The sequence below is a fragment of the Protopterus annectens genome, chromosome 15.part0 (assembly GCF_019279795.1).
Source record: "Protopterus annectens isolate FY-2018-M chromosome 15.part0, PAN1.0, whole genome shotgun sequence".
Taxonomy (NCBI): domain Eukaryota; kingdom Metazoa; phylum Chordata; order Ceratodontiformes; family Protopteridae; genus Protopterus; species Protopterus annectens.
The window spans coordinates 407118840-407138495 of NC_056749.1; the positions used below are offsets into that span (position 1 = coordinate 407118840).

General features: G+C 44.8%; 1 protein-coding gene across 1 annotated transcript in view; it reads left to right on the forward strand.

Moving 5' to 3' along the window:
• BRWD3 (bromodomain and WD repeat domain containing 3) overlaps positions 1-19656 on the forward strand; it is a 1896258-nt gene that overhangs the window by 570763 nt on the left and 1305839 nt on the right. Inside the window, exon 19 of the mRNA XM_044057276.1 lies at positions 3245-4232. Coding sequence (XP_043913211.1) covers positions 3245-4232 — 988 coding nt within the window. The remainder of the gene's footprint in view (positions 1-3244; positions 4233-19656) is intronic.

The window sequence follows — 19656 nt, forward strand, 5'->3', positions numbered from 1 at the left end:
AGTACTGTAACATTTGTCAGTCCCTCTAATTCCTCTTACTTCTTTCCTACATATCTCTTATTCCTACCACAGTTTTATTCTTTCATTTTATCCCAGTCACTGTCTATGCCTTTTGAAGGAATTTCTCTGATCCGTAATTCTTGAATTCTCTACACAACCCATTACTTAACTCATAAAAAGAGAGGACTTTAAGTGCCAGTGTCCCATATTTACTTCATTACCCCCAAAATTCTTAGTTTTCATCAGTGTGTGATGCAAAACAGTTGTTGGATGTATGTCAAAGCTTTTACTTAAATGCACATGTTCTTGTGAAATATGATTTCTAGCCAGTGTAGCTCAGTTGTTATACCTTGGAGATGTATAAATTCTGATTTCCTAGTACTTAACACCTCCTGTACCAAATATTCTCACATATTTCTTCAGAAAACCACCCACTTTTTTATATTTTCCCTTCTAAGTCCTCCTGATGCATCCTCACTATTGCAAATAGTTAGTCCTTACCCATAAATACCCCTTCTGAGAGCTGATGATGTTTTCCCCAAATTCTCTTAAGCTCCATAATAGTAGTGTTAAGTTGAATATAAATACATGTCAGCTGCTCCAGCGGTGTAGAGGGAGAAAGCCCTGACTTCGGCTCATTCAGCCTAGGTTTGAGTAATGGCTTGGGTGACTGAGTGGTGAGGGGATTGTGGGTGCTCTTGTAAGTGATCTCTGGTTGAGATAGGGATGTTGATATGAGGGGTATAGTCCAAAGAGGGGAAGGAGTGGGGAATGGCTGAGATGCTGAGAGACAGGGTGAGGCATCACAGTCTTCACTGCGCATGTGAACCTTGGTCATGCCATTTAAACTAGTGGGTAGCGAAGAAATATTTAGGTCATTAAAAAGTTAAAAAATAAATAAATAAATCAAAGAAAATTGACAGTGAGACCTCCCTAGGTGCCTTAGACTCTGTGATTGGCCCCAGCTGAATCGAGTAGCCAGGAGAGTTATGGACAGCTGACAGACCTGGCTTGGATGAGGCAAAGAGGTAGCGAGCCCTAGTATGATGCAGAGGAGTGATAAAGACCTCCAGTAAATTAAATATATGCATGCCGATTTAATCCTCCTCCCCTGACATTAGCCCCTTATTACCACAAATCTGCAGTTTTATCCCCCCCCCCTCGTCTGTTACTATTGGAGTCCCCTCTACCAGTCAGTGTTGTTATTCCCCTTTTCCTTTGTCCCGTGCATAATGCTGAATATTTTGGCTAAGTGGAAGGGTGTTAGCTTTGGACTTGCATGATTCTTGGATTGGTTCCCACTTGGTGAAGTATTATGTATGAGGAGAGGGTAGCCCTCCTCCCTTCTGAGCTGGGAATTGCTGGTAGAAGGCTTATTGTGCCTGTTATTCTGAGAGTCTGTTGTGGGTTAAGCTCAATTAACCGGAGCTGCTCTGTGTTTGGCATCCTTTGCCAGAGGTCCAGTGTGTTTCTGCTTGAATCCAAGCCATCCAAAGCTAAGAACAAGAAATTAAGCTTATTTTGAGTTTGAGCTGCACATTTTCATTACTGTTTTACTGCATTAATTTGTGCCTTTTTGTCTATTTTTTTCCTGTTTGTGCCTGCTTATTACTTGCACATGTTTTGCACTGAAGTATTGCTTAGTTAGCATAGACTAGATCCAAGCTTGCTGAGTCTAAACTTTTTTTCATACTTGAATTTACATCCATCTTACATTAAGAAGGGTCCCCTACACCCTTGTGGCAGAAGAGTGAGGATATAGCCTTGTCTGGGCTGGGGATTGCCGCATGAAGGATTATTGTACGATTTCCCTTTGGCAGGCCAGTTTAAAACTGTTTAATTTTGCCTGTATATGAGCCTCACATTTGCTCGTAGCTTTCCACCAGTTAGCAGTGCATTGTATTGACGCAAACACCTAGAAACTACTTTTTTCCCTGAACACCAGTCAGGGAAACCCTCTCAGGTTCCATGCTGGTCTGTGGGCAATGCAGCTGGGCATTTCTACACAGCAGGTAACTCAGCTGAACACTGAGCAGTGTTGCCCCACTTTTCATCCCTGATCTTTTATAGAACAAGTCCCCCTGTTATTCCCAGAGCAATAGCTGATCTGATTTGCTATCTCACAAATTAGTACTTAAGAATTACCTGCTACTATGGACAGTCAGTTTCCCAACATTTCTCCAGCCAGCTTGATTGAGATGGGCATCCTGAGGCAGTGGAGCAATTGCCTCATGTATACTGACAACCATTTGCTCCTAAAGCAAGCAATGTATGTGAGAGATGTAGCTATACTGTGAAACTAAAATCAGTCCTCTCACTTAATAAACAAAAGACATCAAATGAGTTGTCAACACACACACACACACACACACACACACACACACACACACACACACACACACACACACACACACACACACACACACACACACACCTACCTACATACCTCCATTCACACAAGATCAAGACACACACACCCACATATGTGAAGGTACTCACTAAGAGCCTACCAAAAGACTAGATACCTCCCAAGCACAAACAGTCTACGCATACTGGTACACGAGCAGAATCCACCACTACATATAACACACACACATCAGTTTTTCGACAGTTAAGCCCCCAAGGCAAAACACCTCAAAACCTAATGTCCTAGTCATAGGCAACTCGGTAGTGAGACCTGTAGATGTCCCCCTCACCAGGTTGGACAAGGTCACTGTCAGCTGCCTGTCTTGTGCCAGGATCTTCAAGTCATGCATGCACTTGAGTCACTCAGCAACAATCACTGATGTCCTTCTATTCCCATGTTGCAGTATTCATACTGTGGGATTTCCAAACCCCAGGTGACCTAACGTCAGCTCCTATACAAAAGCTTAAGCCTGGCTGCTGTAGGTGCATAGGATGTCACACGTAGGGCCATAAACCATGGAGTATAAATGTGACGTTGGCATGTACAGACCTCGGAACTTTTCAGCCACAGACGACGAAAACTTCGACCGCTTCGCTCCTACGTCCAAAGACTTCTAAAAGATAAGTACCCCATTAGGGTTTGCCTTTTTCATAATTACTTAAGCTTTAACTGAGTTGCTGTAGTTTTCTTTGACTGATGGAGAAAGAGTGAATGTAGTTGTGGGCGCCATGTTCCTCACAAAGACTGCCACAACAGCGGTGTCTTTTGCTTAGGTAAAGAGCACGACCATAAACCCTGCTCTGTTTGCCAATCTCTTGTACCCAAGACCTTATGCAGCCATCTGGCTGCGTTAAATCTGTTTTTAGAAAACCAAAGGCTTAAACGCCTCATGCTTAGGATGGATCCCGAATTGGCCACCCACGCCAAACAACCTCGGAAGAAAGCCAAGGTTTGCCGGCCTTCTCCAGACACCACTCTGCCTTTGGATGTTCCAGCTATCATTCTAAGAGCGAAGGGACACCCATTTACTCCAGTTCCAGCGGCTCCTCTGGAAGGGGCTGTATCAGTAGCCATAGAAAGCATGTCAGCGGAGTTGATTCAGACATCGGTCATAACTGACTTTGAGAGGGAACCATCGCTTGACCTGCCAACTGAGACTTATACTTCAGTGCAGGCCTCTGTTTCCCTACCTACCCGGACACCCACTCCTACTAAAAGGAAACCGAAAACAAAATACTTGAGCCCAACTCCTCAAGTAGCCCTAGATTGGGAATCCTTTACCTCTTCTTTGATGCAGGCTTTTATGGCACTTAGGCCTACAGGCCCTACTGCCACTAGCATCCCTGTGCTGAGTCCTAGGCTGGCCTCTGCCGCCTCCCTGCCTTTAACCTCTGTTCAGCAAGCAGTTACTCACGATGACACTGACCAGTCTTACTTCTCCTCTGCGGAATCTGTCTCCTATGTCTCTCAGATTGCCTCTCCCATAGATTATTACTCACCTGAAGAGGAATCTATTGAAGGGGACCTCCCACCTGATGACTTATCATTTGGAGAGACTATTTCAAAAATGAAAGAGTATTTCAAGTGGGTTACTTCTTTAGTCTCTGAAACCCAGAAGAGATACTTTGAGCTTCTACAGCTTGACTCCCCCTCACCTTCAACCATCCCTCCAGTGCTCCCAGCTTTCTTGGATGCCTTCACTTCTGTTTCCAAGAACCCAGACTTTCAAACTCCTGCCCCTAAAAGGCCGGATAGGTTTTACAAAGTCTGTGATGACTACAAGTTCCTAATAAAATCACCCTTGCGCGACCCAGTAGTTATTGCAGTATCCCCAGACAGGTAGTCTAGGCAATTGCCTTCTGCTTCCCTTCTGCCATCCGATAAAGACAGCAAAACCATGGACAGAATGGGAAAAAGGTATACACCTCCTCTACTCTAGCTTTCAGGGCTATGTACTGCCAAACTCACGTGGTGAAGTTTGCCCCAGACCTGGTTTCTCAGGCCACCACATTGTTGGCTGCCAACCCTGACTGTCCAGCCAAGTCTGATATTTCCTCAGAATTGTCCCTGGCCACCCAAGTAGCCAGACACTCTATCTGCTGCAGCTTTGATGCAGCAAAAACAGCTGCCAGAGCTGCTGCCACTGCATCATCTTGCGCAGATACTCCTGGCTCAGTTTACAACCTCTGCCAGATGATTTTAAAGCCAAGATCATGGATGCTTCTCTGGATAACAACTTTCTATTTGTCAAAGGAACTGCAGGACATTAAGCACTTAGTGTCCCCAATGCCCAGATACTACAGGAACTACCCAGCCAAAACATCCATTGTCAGACGATCCCCTTCCGCCTCTTGCTTTTCTACTGCCAGACCATGTAGGGGACCTCTGAGACAACCTTATGCTAGACCCCCTCAACCACAACCCCCCAACAAACAGCCCTTTCCAGAAAGAGGGGGACCCTCCTCCATGTGACTGCCTTGCCCAAGTGCCCCTGTCCTCCCACCTTACCCAATGCCTCCCCTTCTGGAAAGCCATCACTACAGCTCTGTGGGTTCTTTCCATCATCCAAAAAGGATACTTTCTTTCCTGGAAAGAAAAACCTACACCATTAAGGATTCCTTTCCCTCCCAAAAATCAACTCCCTCTACTTCCTCTCATCCTGCAGGAACTAGTCTCCCAAGGAACCATAGAACCCGTCCCCTCAGGACAGGTGGGAAGAGGCTTCTACTCACCCCTTTTCTTAGTCCCAAAAAAGAATGGCCCCTGGAGACATGTCCTGGACCTGTCTTACCTAAACGTGTTCCTACAGGTCCCCTCCTTCAAGATGCTTTTCCTTCAAACTCTTTTACTCCTCATCCCATCTCAAACCTTCATGGTTACTCTAGACCTAAAGGATGCATACCTGCATATCCCAGTCAGACCCTCCCACAGGAGGTTCTTGCGCTTCTCTGGGCACTTTTCATTTTCAATTTACTGCATTGCCTTTTGGCTTGTCTACAGCACCCAGAGTTTTTACCAAGTGCTTAGCCCTAGCCATCGCCTATTGCAGAGCCAAGGGAATACAAATCTATCCTTACTTGGACTATATTCTCTTTTTGGCAGAGTCTAGTTCACCCTTCTGGCAAATCTCCAATTCACCATGTCCCTACTAAAGAGTGTCTTATGTTAATCTGACCATATATCTCATTTCTCTCTACTTTCACTGGCTTATGTGAGTAATCACAAAATCATAATTTTTGAAATCCCACCCCTTCAATTATTTAAATTTATTAGCCATCCTACAGTATCTCATAGTACCAAAATACAAAAGTACCACCCCTTTCAATCCATCTTACTGTTTTAAAAATAGTAACTCTCCACTAAACCTTAACTTTTTAAACAGGTAAAACTCAAGTTACCTACTTTCACATTTAACTTCTCTAGTGCACACTGCAGAGTGCATTCTTTTCAATCTTACCTTTAAGCATCCCTGTGACTAGCACTTTCTCTAATACCTGCTGGAAAGCACTAGGAAGCCTTAAACTCATACAAACACTGAACTCTCCTTGTTAACAAGGAGAAATTAATAGTAGGCACTAAACAGCCTATAATTGCAAAGTACCTTGCTAAGGAAACAGCTTCTATACTTTACAAAGAAAAAAAAAAAAAGCCTCAAACCAAGCATGTCCAAGGGTCAGCTTCCGGTGATTTCTCCTGTCCACCTAGTGAATCTGGGCATACTGGGGCAATGCAGCAATTGCCTCATGTACACAGACAACCCTCTCCTCCTACCACCCAACACTACAACCTGTGAGAGATGCACTTACATAGCCAAAATGGAAGCAAAGCTCTCTCCACCCAAGATTGTGCTAAACAGTCAAGAGGAGAAGGTTAACACCCACACTACATCTCATGCAACACATAGCCCTTCTAAACCCGCACCACCGACACCCACATATAGCAACACTAAATCCACATATGCAGAGGCCCTTAACTGTAACCTGCCCAAGCAGCAAAGACCTCTGAAGCTGAAACGCAAACAAACACCAATCACAACCAGTGTGCCACCCAGCAACAGCCCCTAAGACAAGACAATGTACCTAACACTTTAGTCATAGGTGACTCTATAGTCCGGCACACTGATGGTCCCTCTCACCAGGTTGAATAAGGAGAAAATTACAGTCAGCTGCCTGTCAGGTGCCAGGATCCGCCACATAACGCATGCACTCAAGTCACTCCACAACAAGTACAAATATGACTCTGTCATTGTCCATGTTGGAGTGAATGACTTGAGACGTACCTCCCTGGACTACATGAAAAGAGACATGGAAGAGCTCTCGGATCATGTGGCCCAGGCAGGTATGACCCTAGCCCTGAGTAGCATCCTGCCTTCACCCAGAATTATACCACAATATAAGGATAAAATGATTGACTTAAACAATTGGCTAAGCTTATGGTGTCATTCAAAGGGGATCCAGTATCTGTCTGCCTGGGATGACATGATTGACAGACCGTGATGCTTTGCCAGAGATGGTCTGCACCTGTCACCCCTGGGATTCAGGTTACTGGCTAAGGCTCTTGCCACCCCTATAGTGCCTTTTTTAGGCAAACTTCAAAGGACAAAACCACCACCGTAGCAGGTACAAGCATGCAAAATCTGAAGATAATGCTACTCAATGCTAGAAGTCTAAACCTCAAAATGCACTCTCTCGAGGCACTCCTAAAAATGGAGAACATCGATATCTGTGCAGTAACTGAGACCTGGTTCAAGGCTCCAGAGAGCACCCCTGCAATACCAGGCTACAACTCTTGCCACACTTTTCGGCCACCAAACCAGGACCGAAACACTAAAGGTGGAGGAGTGTCAATATTCACCAAGGATATTCACACCACCAGGCTAGTTGGCCAACACAATGTGTCTGAAATTCTCCAAGTGCAACTAACACTAGGTAAGACTGCAATCCAAATTGTAGCTTGCTACAGATCCCCCACCATACCCCAAGATTCTCACTACACCTTTCTAAACATACTGGAAAATATTAAGATAGAACCAAACACCCTAATACTGGGTGATTTTAACTACCCTGCCATTAACTGGGAAAACTACTCCTGTCCCAACACCTTTGCAAGCGGTTCTTGGAATTCATAAATTCCAATGCCCTGGATCAACTAATCCATAGTCCCACCAGGGGCTCCAATATCCTAGACCTGGTCATTACCAACATGGGAAATCAATGCTCCATACCTATGGGTCACCCCCTCGTTAGGTCTGACCATAAACTAATCACCCTTAACATCCACATCCCACCCCCACCCCCCAGTAAAGAAACCACCATAAAAAACTTCACCAAAGCCAACTTCATGCTACTCAAGTCAGAAGTGACAAACTTCATGACACCCATGCAGACGGGAACTGAAAGTTCAACTGCTGAATCCTACACTAAGGCACTGTACGAGCACATCCACTCATGCATGAATCGTGCCATCCCAAATAGAACCAAAATGCTCTCATCCAAAAAAAGGAAGCCAATCTGGTGGTCCCGTGCCATAAACAAACTTTACAACAAAAGGAAGAAACTTTTGCAGAAAAGAGGAAAATCCCAGGATGCAAAAAACTCCCTTACTAGCCTCAGTAAGAAAGTGAGATGCCTCATAAAATCCTCCAAAGCTAGTTAGAAAATAAAATTGCCAAAGATTCCAAAGACAACTACAAAGCATTCTATAACTATGTCAAGAATCTAAATGGCAATGCTCAGATCTGCTCTGAGCTAAAACAGAATGGCATTAAATATACTGATCCAAAGGATATTGCCAATATCCTGGCAGATCGATTCAGTGCCAACTTCACCCCTCTCACCCCTAAATGGCCCATCTCAATACTGGAAGATTGCCAAATTCCAGTAATAACGGCCACACAGGTACAAAACGCACTCTCTAAAGCCAAGAATACAGCATCCATGGGACCAGATGACATCCCGGGCTGTGTACTACATGAACTACAATATGAACTGGCACCTCACCTAAGTGTCATGTTTAATCATAGCCTCACCTCAGGTTTCGTGCCCACTGAGTGCCGCAGAGCTACAGTTATCCCAATCCACAAGGGGCAATCCACCTTGGATCCCGGAAACTACCGTCCCATCAGTCTGACAAGCCTGATCTGCAAGGCCATGGAGCGTATTTATCATGGAACTTATAAACAAAGACATTGGCAACCTTCAAACACTGGACCCCACCCAGTTTGGGTTTGTGAAGGGCCGATCTTGTCTCCTGAACCTGATTGACTTCTTTGAATCAGTCTCCAGAGCCATGGACAAGGGTAAGGTGGTCCACACAGCCTATCTAGACCTTGCCAAGGCCTTTGATACCATCCCCCACTCTGGAATCATAGATAAACTTACAAAGTTGGGCATTAATCCCTATGTCACCCAATGGGTTGCTAAATGGCTTACTGATAGAACCCACACTGTAAAAGTAGCCGACTCCAAATCCAGCTCCAGACAAGTGACAAGTGGAGTACCTCAGGGTTCAGTCCTGGGGCCACTCTTGTTTGGCATCTACTACTCTGAAGTACAGGTCAACACTAAGGGACTCTGGCTAACAAAGTTTGCAGATGACTGCAAACTGGGAGCCATTATTGAATCCCAAATGATGTGGATACTCTACAAAGGGCCTTACAGAAACAGATGCTTGGTGCCAGAGCCATGGGCTCAAGCTCAATGCCAAGAAATGTATTGTTATCCCCTTTGGGAAAAAACGTGTATCCATGAATTATCATATAGGTGGCAGTACACTAAACACAGAAAGTGTGATAAGAGACTTAGGGACACAGGTGGACAGTGGTCTCACCTTCGATAACCACATCGCCACAACAGTCAGGAAATTCTTCTATGTGGCACACCTCATCACGAAGGGCTTTTCATCCAGAAAAAAGGAGGTCATTGTCCCACTGTACTCATCCCTCATTAGACCCATTATAGAATACAACCCCCTTATTTGGTATGTACCTCTCAAGACATCTGCAACAACTGGAAAGGCCTCAGAAATACCTCACTAAAAGAATCACAGGCCTAAAGCAGATGCCCCTCGCTGACCGCCTTAAAAACTCCAGCTATACTCTGTTGCATATCGTCTACTCAGAGGCGATCTCTGCTTAACATACAAGGCCATGTCAAACCCAGAGCTGTTGGACATGCTACACTTAAAGAAATCCCAATCCCTCAGAGCTACACGCTCCAGGGATCTAAACCTTGTCATCACAATAAACAAAACATGCTGGAGGGATAGGTTCCTGACCCAGAGACTCCCCAGACTCTGGAATAGATTGCCCATACATGTCAAGCAGAGTGCCTCTTTGGACCTCTTCAAGAGGAACCTTGACGATTGGATGGGAGAAAGGAAATTCACCCCAGGGATCACGTCAGTCGCCCTGCTAGACAGGGGTCCAGGAAAGTAAATAATGTGGGAAGAAATAGCCAGGGAATTGTTATGGCTAGGCTTGTATAGGCCCTAGGGCTGATAGCCTAGTAACCTATGAACCTATAAACAACCTGGGTTTCACCCTCAACCTCCAAAAGTCCTCTCTCCTCCCACAACAGGGCAAGTGCAGAATCAGAGCAGATCTAATGAGATCCTTCTTAACACCAAACAAGGTAGAATCTCTCTCCTCCGATTTTCTAAGTCTATTGACAGAATCTTACCTAACTGTAAGACCATTTCTACAAACTATAGGTCTCATGGCAGCCACCATCCCCATGCTCCCACTAGCAAGGATGCACATGAGGAAATTCCAATGGTACTTAACTAATTAAACCAGAGTACCTTCTGAGGATGCCCTTGTGCTTACAACCGAGCACTCTCTGAGATGCCAGAAAAGCTATGTTGTTCAACCAGAGTGCCTTCCACAAGGCCCTTTAACTTTGTATTAAAGTTTTAGCTCCACTGTTAAGAATTAAGTTGAAAAAGTGCCTGAAATTTGTCGGGTACTTTCTCAACTTAATTTTCAGTGTGTATTAACATCATGTTTGTATTTACAATTTACGATAAAATCAGTTTTCCATGCACTGTGTATCTGCTTGCAAGCAGGTTCTATTTGTGTTGCAGGAAGCAAGTGGTGGCAACCAGTCGGATTCTTGCAATCCAAGCCACCACTTGCCTAACACCTCCACCCCCCCCCCCGATCTAACTTTTCTTTGTTCTGTTACAGTAAATAGAGGGTCCTCCAGTAGCAATTGCCTTTCTTTTTCTGTTATATGCTGTATTGCTGTTGGATCCTTCTATCTGCTGTAACAGAACATTTATCTTCACTGTTTTGGGAGATCACCGGTAAGTCATCCCGCAACTTACAGCCTTGAGAAACCCTGAAAAGCAAGTGCCATACAGCTGCAATGGAGATCGTCCTTATACCAAGGTAAGTGCGCATTTCACTGTAAATTCATTCCGCTCGGGCTGTACATGTAAAGAAGTTCTGTGCACTATTTCCCCTGGAATTTCTACTCCCCTGGAATTCCTCCTCTGCCTTCAGGAAATGTGCCAACTCACCACTGTTTACTGAACCCAACTTACTGTATATGGCTGCATATGTTCCCTATTTTTATGAGCATTTTTTTCTGTAAGGCTGTTTACCTTGTCCGTTAGTGGTGGTACTGCTGGCATATGTACCCTTCGTGATCTAGGGTTGAGTTATTTAATTGCAGCTCTAATAAAAACTAAAAAGGAGCTATAAACTTAGAAGCTTCAAGCTCAGTCTGAAGAGACAACTGTTGTGATAGCATTTGTTTTTCCTCATGTTGGAGCTGTTTATTGTGGCTCAATGGTACAAGGCTTAATTACCCTTAACGTTGCCTAACTGTGATTCTGAGCAAGTCATTTAGCCAGACTGTGCTCCTGGACTGAAATAACATTCGCGGAGTTCGGCAGTGGATCCTGGAAAACAAATGTAAGCAAATAGAATAGCCTTGAACTGGTATTGTTATATCAGAGTTCTGTAATGTGCATCTTGCTTCGTTCGTTGTATTGTATTCGGGGGAGGGTGCTTGCAACACCTGCAGAAAGGTGTACTGTTTATATAATTAAATTAATTTCTTGCAGCACACTTGACATTGGTTATTTGTGAGCACGTTTCTATTTCTGAATGTGTCAGACAAGTTACAGCCGTTCGTGCAAATTATCTGTAATGGATTTGGTGCAGTACTGTAAGACCATTCCCTTATTCAATACTCAATCCCTCCCCCATCCCATTCCCATCCACAGAACAGATACGTACTCAAGTTCACGATTTCATGAAAGTCTAATCAAAACTGTAAGTCTGTAGAGTAAGGCTGTCCATCCAGTTGCATTACTGATGTTCTTCTTGTTTCACTGTTGCAGTCATTACATTTGGGTAATCTGCTGGCAGGTTGCCCTCAGTCGGCCTGAATTCCAAAGTCTTGGGTCCTGTGTTGGTTGCTGTCTTCTCTTCCATGACGTTAGATCGTCAGGGGTATAAAACATGCAGCCGATGCCATTTTCTTTAGTCTTTTTGCCGTGCGGTGCCCGAAGCAGAAGCATTTCGCAAGTGCCGGTTGGCTGACTACTGAAATGTTTGAGTTTCAGAACCAAAGTCTTCACTAAAGCTAAGTACCCCATTGGGGAAACTTTTTTTTTGCTTTTTATCAAGGTCAGAAAAAGTTTATAATTGCATTACTTGTGGGAAGCAAATACCTCATAGGGATTTCCATTTATACTGTATTCCTTGCCTAGGCCCTGATCACAACGTGCCTGGCTGTCGGTTTTGTGCTAGATTTAACCAACGCACTATTAAGCGTCAGTATAGTTTTGCATCAGAGTATTTTGGAAACAGATTTAACTACCCAGAAATGTCGTCTGATAGCAATCCGACTACCGGAGTACATAAAAAACGCAAAGAAAAAGGACAGAGAAACTCAGTCGAGATCCAAAACTGACAACGAAGGTTCTCCTAAGCCAGTCGCCAGTTAAGCCAGTACTCAGTGAGGCGCTTTCGCAGCCCCTGATACCCGCTACCTTCAAGTCGCAGGCCTCTACCGACACCCATGTGTAGTCCGGCATGCTGCAAGATACTCAAGGTATTGGACTGATGGATGTTTCTCCCTTGGATGGGTCTGGAGCCGCTGAGCAGGCACCGGCTTCTGAGGGTGTATTCAGACCTCAACATTTGTATGTCAAACCGACAACAGCTGCAAAACCAAAGACAAAAGCAACTTCTAAAACTAAAAAAACGACACATGAGCCACGTGCACAGGCCTCTATGCCTAAAAAACAAATGATCAAAATGGCTGAAGACCTTATTACCTTAATCCAGGGGTACCCATCCCCCTCCAGAGAAGAGACCTAGGCAAGACACTGATTATGAATCTTCAGATCAGGTTTCTATTTCTTCTGATTCCTCTTCTAATCAGGAATGATCTATACCTCCCTATGAGGATTCTGATGCTGAGGAGTCTATTCCATCTACATCTCCTCCTGAGGATTATTCATTTGGAGAAACCTTGCATACTTTGAGAGAACATTTTCACTGGGAGAGTCAAGACTTCTCAGAATCAAAAAAGAGGCTCAGGGATTTCCTTCTCCCTCAGCACAAGCCTTTAGCCATTCCCCCCTGTTTTAGACGTTGTGGATGATGTGTTTTCGAAGTCAAGCTTGACCCCTGACTCCTTACCTCCGGCTCCCAGTAAGCCTGACCGATATTACAGGGTCCCTGACTCACAAATTTTTTGTTAGAAACCCTGCTTCTGATCCTGAAACTATTTCACTGGGTCCGAAGGGAGTTAAGGCCTCAACAGCAAAAAAATCCTACCCCCTCTTTTATGGGATTGCTGAAACAGAAAATGATGATGATTTCAGAATGTGCAGAAAATAAAGAATTGCAGGAATTATTGCATGCAGCTGAACAAGTTGGAAAGCATACTTTGCAATGTGGTTTTGATTCCTTAGAGGCCTCCTGCAGGGCTGCAGTTACTGGATCTGTGATTAGGAGGCATGCCTGGTTAAAGGAACAAAATTTGCCTGATCATGTTGAACCTAAATTGCTAAATGCACCTTTACAGCTTGATTCTCTGTTTGGTATTAAGGCAGAAGAGGTTTTAAAGGGAATGGAAGACAAATCTAAGTCTATACAAACTGTTAAAGACTTCTTACAAGTGCAGCCACCAAGATTCAGTAGGCACTGGCCTACAAAAAATTGGTCCTTTCCTGTGTCAGACAGAGCTCAAAGGGGCATATCCAGGCGCAAGATTCATACAGGTCACAGCAATGGGGCACTTCCACCTCCAAATCTGGAGGAGATGAAGCACAAACCTACAGAAAGCAATCCCAATGACTTCCCTCTGCCTACATTAAGCACTTATCTTTTGGCAGCACCCATAGGGGGGAAAATTAGCACTTTCTGCTGAAATTGGCAGTTAATAACCCAGGACAAGTGGGTACTAAACATCGTATCACAGGGATACAGATTCCATTTCCACGCTCTGCCAATGGCAAATGGTTGGCCAGATCTGCCAAAAAATCAATGGGCAGAGGCACAGAAACCGGTTGCGTCCCTCATGGATATGGGGGCCATTCAGACAGTATCAAAACAGGAAAAAGGACAATGTTTTTACTCTACTGTTCTTGGTACCCAGAAAGGACAATGCCTGGCAGCCTATACTGGGTTTATCGATTTTGAACACATACCTTGACATTTCAAAATTCAAAATGCTGACTTTGCAGCAGCTTCTGCCCATGCTGGGCAAGAATGCTTGGCTGGTGACTTTAGACCTAAAGGAGGCATACCTGCATGTCCCAGTAAGAAAATCGTGCAGAAGATACCTCAGGTTTAAGGCTGGCTTAATGCATTACCAATTCTCTGCACTGCCCTTTGGCTTGTCTATTGTGCCCAGGGTCTTTACAAAGTGCCTGGCACCAGTAATTGCTTTTTGCAGACAAAAGTATGCAAATATATCCTTACTTGGACTGTCTCATTCAAGCAGAGAACCAAGGACACTCTTCTTTGACACCTGGCATTTGTGAAAAGGCTTCTAACATGCCTAGGGTACACAATAAATGAAAAGAAATCACAACTGGTATCCTCTCAAAAGATAACATTCCTGGGTGCAAGCCTGGATACAACTGCCCAAATGGCTTACCTCATGCCAGATGAGCAAAGGCAACTGACTGCCTACTTCAAACTGATGACAACAAAAACCCATTCTTCTGCAAGGCGAATTTTGCAGGCTCTGGGTTTCATGGCATCCTGTATCCTACTAATTCCATATGCAAGACTGCATATGAGGAAACTTAAATGGTACCTAAAATGTTTATGGAGTCAACATTCACACAGTCTGGAAACAATGATTCCTCTCATTCCCTGCCTGCAACAGGAGTTTCTATGGTGGGCAAAGGCATGTCACCAAAACATGGGACTGCCCTTCACTCTACCCCTTGCCAGCCAAACCCAGACTAATCAGATTATGCCTGGGGGTGGGGGCCCACATGGCAGAAAGATACATTCAGGGCTTATGGACACCAAAACAAATGCATCTACATAATCAACTAGAAAGCGATGCTAGCTGTTCAAAATGCCCTAACAGCCTTCAAGGACTTACTTCATCCAGGACAACTACTGATAAAGACGGACAATACCACAGTCATGTGGTATATAAACAAGCAAGGGAGCAGACACTCATACCCACTTTGCAGACTAGCCATGGCACTGTGGGACACAGCCTTGACCTACCAGATACATCTTCAAGCTCAATTCCTGCCAGGAAAACAAAACACTCTGGCAGATGATTTAAGCAGAAACCTTATGGATCTTCGCGAGTGGAAACTAAATCCACAAGTCTTCAGCATAAGAGAAATGGGGGAGCCCAGACATAGATCTCTTTGCCTCTCCTCAAAGTTATCAATTAAAAAGATTCTGCACAAGGACTTATCACAGACAAGCATGGAAAGTGGACGCCCTATCCTTCAGTTGGAAAAACCTATCCGTTTACGCCTTTCCTCCTCTGCCTCTTCTACCCAAGGTCCTCCTAAAAGTCAGACAAGAGAAGTCAAAGATTATATTAATTGCCCCGGACTGGCCCCGCCAATACTGGTACCCAATCCTAAGGAACTTGGCTCAATACCCAGCTTGGACCTTGCCTCAAAGACCACAACTACTGTCCCAGCAAAACAATCAGATCCTGCACAATCGACTACAGACTCTGAACCCGGCAGCATGGCTAATCATGTAGTCATACAAACAACACCTCTCAGTAAAGCTGTGATGGATGTCATTTTGAAAGCCAGAAGGCCTAGTACTAGAAAATGTAATGCTGACAAATGGAAGAGATTATGTGCTTGGAATAGAGCACAAGGAACTGATACAGCAGAACCAAATATTTTTCAGATATTACAATACTTAACTGAGATGCTTGACAAAGGCCTATCTTTCTCATCAATCAAATTCCATGCCTCTGCCATTTTGGTTCATTACAATACAGAGCCACCAATCTTTACTCATCCTTTACTAAAGCAGTATCTTAGAGGAGCCAAAAATGTAAGGCCTCCTAGATCACCATTACCTGCATAGGACCTCAATTATGTGTTGGAAAAGCTCACCCTGCCTCCATTTGAACCAGCTGCTACCATTGATCTAAAGTTATTATCCTGGAAAACAGATCTGCTACTAGCAATTACTTTGGCAAGAAGTGTTTCAGAGCTACAGGCCCTCATGGCTGTAGAGCCTTTTATCATATTTTACCCAGACAGGGTGTCTCTGAGGACAAATCTTACTTTTATGCCTAAGGTGGTTTCCAGTGTGGCTCTTAACCAAACAATTCATTTGCCAACTTTTTATCCAAATCCGCAGAACAAGGGGGAGAGAATTCTGCATTCCTTGGATGTACACAGACTGCTAAGGTTATACTTGAGCAGGACAAAAGTTCTACGAAAAACTGAGAAATTACTAGTGTCATATGCTGAAGGATCAGAAGGAAAGGCTATTTCAAAGCAGACAATTTCAAAGTGGATAAGCCACTGCATCCGTTTCTGCTACTTACACCATGGTAAACCTGTGCCCAAGGGCATTAGGTCTCATTCCACCAGAACTGCTGCTACTTCAGCCTTTCTCAGAGGAGTACCAACCAAAGACATTCTAGAGGCTGCTACTTGGAGTTCTGTTCACACCTTTACAAAGCATTACCATTTGCCTCTCTACTCGTCCAGGGCAGGCTTTGCCACTGCAGTGCTGCAGGGCCTTATAGCCGCACCTAATGCTGTTTAGCTCCAGCCTCCCAACCATAGCTTTGGGATTCTACCCAAATGTAATGACTGCAACAGTGAAACACGAGGAACATAGTACAGTTGTGTACACTTACCATAAAGGTAGATGTTCGAGTGTATTCACTGTTGCAGTCCAGGTTACCCTCCCGCCATCCCCATGTCATTCTGAAGTTTATCTTTCCTTCTCTATCTTCTACAACCTACGTGGTGTATTTGCTTGTAGATGAAGGTAAAGATGTCCTTCAAGGATGCATCTGCAGTCATAACATATGGGTTGTCCTGCCTCAGGCAGCCCTTCGGTCGGCCGGATTCCAAAGTCTGGGTCTGGCCTCGGCTGATGTCGCACTTTCCCCGACGTCCGAGCGTCTGGGGTATAAAAGTATCAGCCGACGCCATTTTCCTCAGTCTTTCGTTGGGGACTCTTTCTTGCCTCAGCCGATGTCAGATAAAGTAAATAATTGTTTAACTTGTGGGAAACAAATACCTCATAAGGATTTCCACTCTTACTGCCTCCCTTGCTTAGGCCCAGACCACGATGTCTCGGCCTGTTCAGCCTGTGCTTCCTTCAACCGACGAACTCTTAGACGTCGGTTGGAGTTTGCAGAGGAGTTCTTTGGGGCTAATTTCGCATATAAGATGCCGTCGGAGACTCCGACATCACATTTGGTGAAAAAACGGAAGGACAAGGACCGACACTCGCGGCCCGCGGTTTCGGCTGAAACCACGGTTAGGCCTACCGCGAGTGTCTCTGTTTCGGCCGAAACAGAGTCCTCGGTACTTCCTTTAACCGAATCCACTCAACCGACCACCGCGGCCCTGGAGGCCCCGGCTGAGTCGGCTACTGAGCTACCTACTGAAACCCGTGCCCAGGAATTGTCCGACACCATTCCTTTGGACAAGTCTACTCCTGTACGTGGTGCAGCCAGACCCCCTGCATCCATGTCCATTAAGGCTTTTTCCAGGGCTAAAGCTCCTAAACTTGCTAAAGCTTTGCCTCCCAAGTCTACCTCTCAGAGACCTTCTTCTAGTTCTCAGATCCTCAGCCTTGCAGAGGATCTTATCTCTTTAATTAGAGGTTCTCAGCTTCACCCGGACAGGGGCTCTCAACCACCACCAGACAAAAGGCCCAGGACTGAGCCCTCTGACCAACACTCTTCAGATGAGTCTACGGATGGATCTGTGTTGTCAGATCACCAGGAGGCGGCTTATTCAGCCTACGAGGATTCTGAAGCTGAAGAATCTATCCCTTCGGCCTCCCCTCCTGAAGAGTTTTCCTTTGGTAAGACACTACACTCTGAGAGAACATTTTCAATGGCAGGGTCAGGAATTTTCTGATTCTAGAAAGAGATTAAGGACCTATTTACATTTACCTCAGCATAGGCCCTTAGCTGTACCTCCTGTTTTGAATGTTTTATTGATGATGTGTACAATGATGTTAGTACAGCCCCTGATTCTCTCCCTCCGGCTCCTGCCAAACCTGATAGATACTACAGGGTCCCGGATTCTCATCTACATCTGTACAAGGCCCATTCTGCAGACCCAGATACTATTTCTCAGGGCCCAAAAGGGGTTGCAGCTGCCACTGCCAAAAAACCTCTACCTTCTGAAAGGGAGTCTAGAGCTTTAGAGATGAGGAAAGAAGGTATATACTTCTGCAACTCTTTCCATGAGGGCATTAAATTGTCAATTTCATATGATACAGTACCAAGAGTACTTGTTAGATGAATTGCATAAGAAGCTTTCCTCTTCTGAGCCCCTTGACCGTAAATCCCTTCAGGATCTGGTACATAACTCACAGCAGGTTAGTAATCATTTTTTGCAGTGTGGTTATGATGCACTGGAAGCTTCATGTAGGTCAGCTATGACTGGGGTAGTTATTCGTAGGCATGCCTGGTTGAAGGAACAATCTTTACCAGACCATGTTTAAAGCTAAACTCCTGGATGCTCCAATGGAAAAACAAAAATTATTTGGTTCCTCGGCTCAGGAGGTCTTAAAGAAGTTTGAAGAAAAGGCAAAATCTGTGCAAACAGTTAAGGACTTTCTGCAAGTACAACCACCGAGATTCAGCAGAAACTGGCCTACTAAGAATTGGTCCTTTCCAGACTCGGACAGATCCCAGAGGGGCAGGAACAGGCGTCCCAGAGGTAGAGGGTAAGCTAGAGGCTCCTACAGAGGCCGTCAGTGGCAGCCTACCAACCAGAGAGGTAGTGCAGGAACAGCAACAACTACTACTACACCTGGACAGACTCTATGACTTTCCTTTGATTCCGCCAACCAGGGCTCAATTGGAAGCACCATTGGGCGGAAAGCTTTCTTTATTCTCAAAAAACTGGCATTACATTACAAGGGACACATGGACACTGCAAATAATAGACAAAGGATACAGGTTCCACTTCCACACTTTACCAAGAAGAAACGGAATGCCAAACCTGCCACCAAATCAGAGGGCAGAGGCTTTAAAGCAGATCAACAACTTAATACAAATGAAAGCCATAGAAAAGGTACCTCTTTCAGAACAAGGCCAAGGATTTTACTCCAGATTATTCCTTGTTCCAAGAAAAGAAAATCAATGGAGGCCTATTCTCGACCTGTCCGCACTGAATAACTTGCCTCATTGTGCCAAAATTCAAGATGCTGACCCTACAGCAACTTCTTCCCATGCTGGCCAAGGAGTCTTGGCTGGTGACTCTAGATCTCAAGGAGGCATACCTGCATGTCTCTATTCGGAAAAGTTGCAGAAGACACCTCAGATTTCTTGCAGGATCAGAGCATTATCAATTCTCAGCATTGCCCTTTGGCTTATCTACTGCGCCCAGAGTATTCACGAAATGCCTGGCATCAGTAATTGCAAACTGCAGACTTCAGGGGATTCAAATCTACCCATATCTGGACGACTGCCTTATACAAGCGGACAACAAGAAAAATTTGATAAAGGACTTGGACTATGCCATCCACCTACTGCAGGCCTTGGGATACACAGTCAACATCCAAAAATCAAGACTTGTTT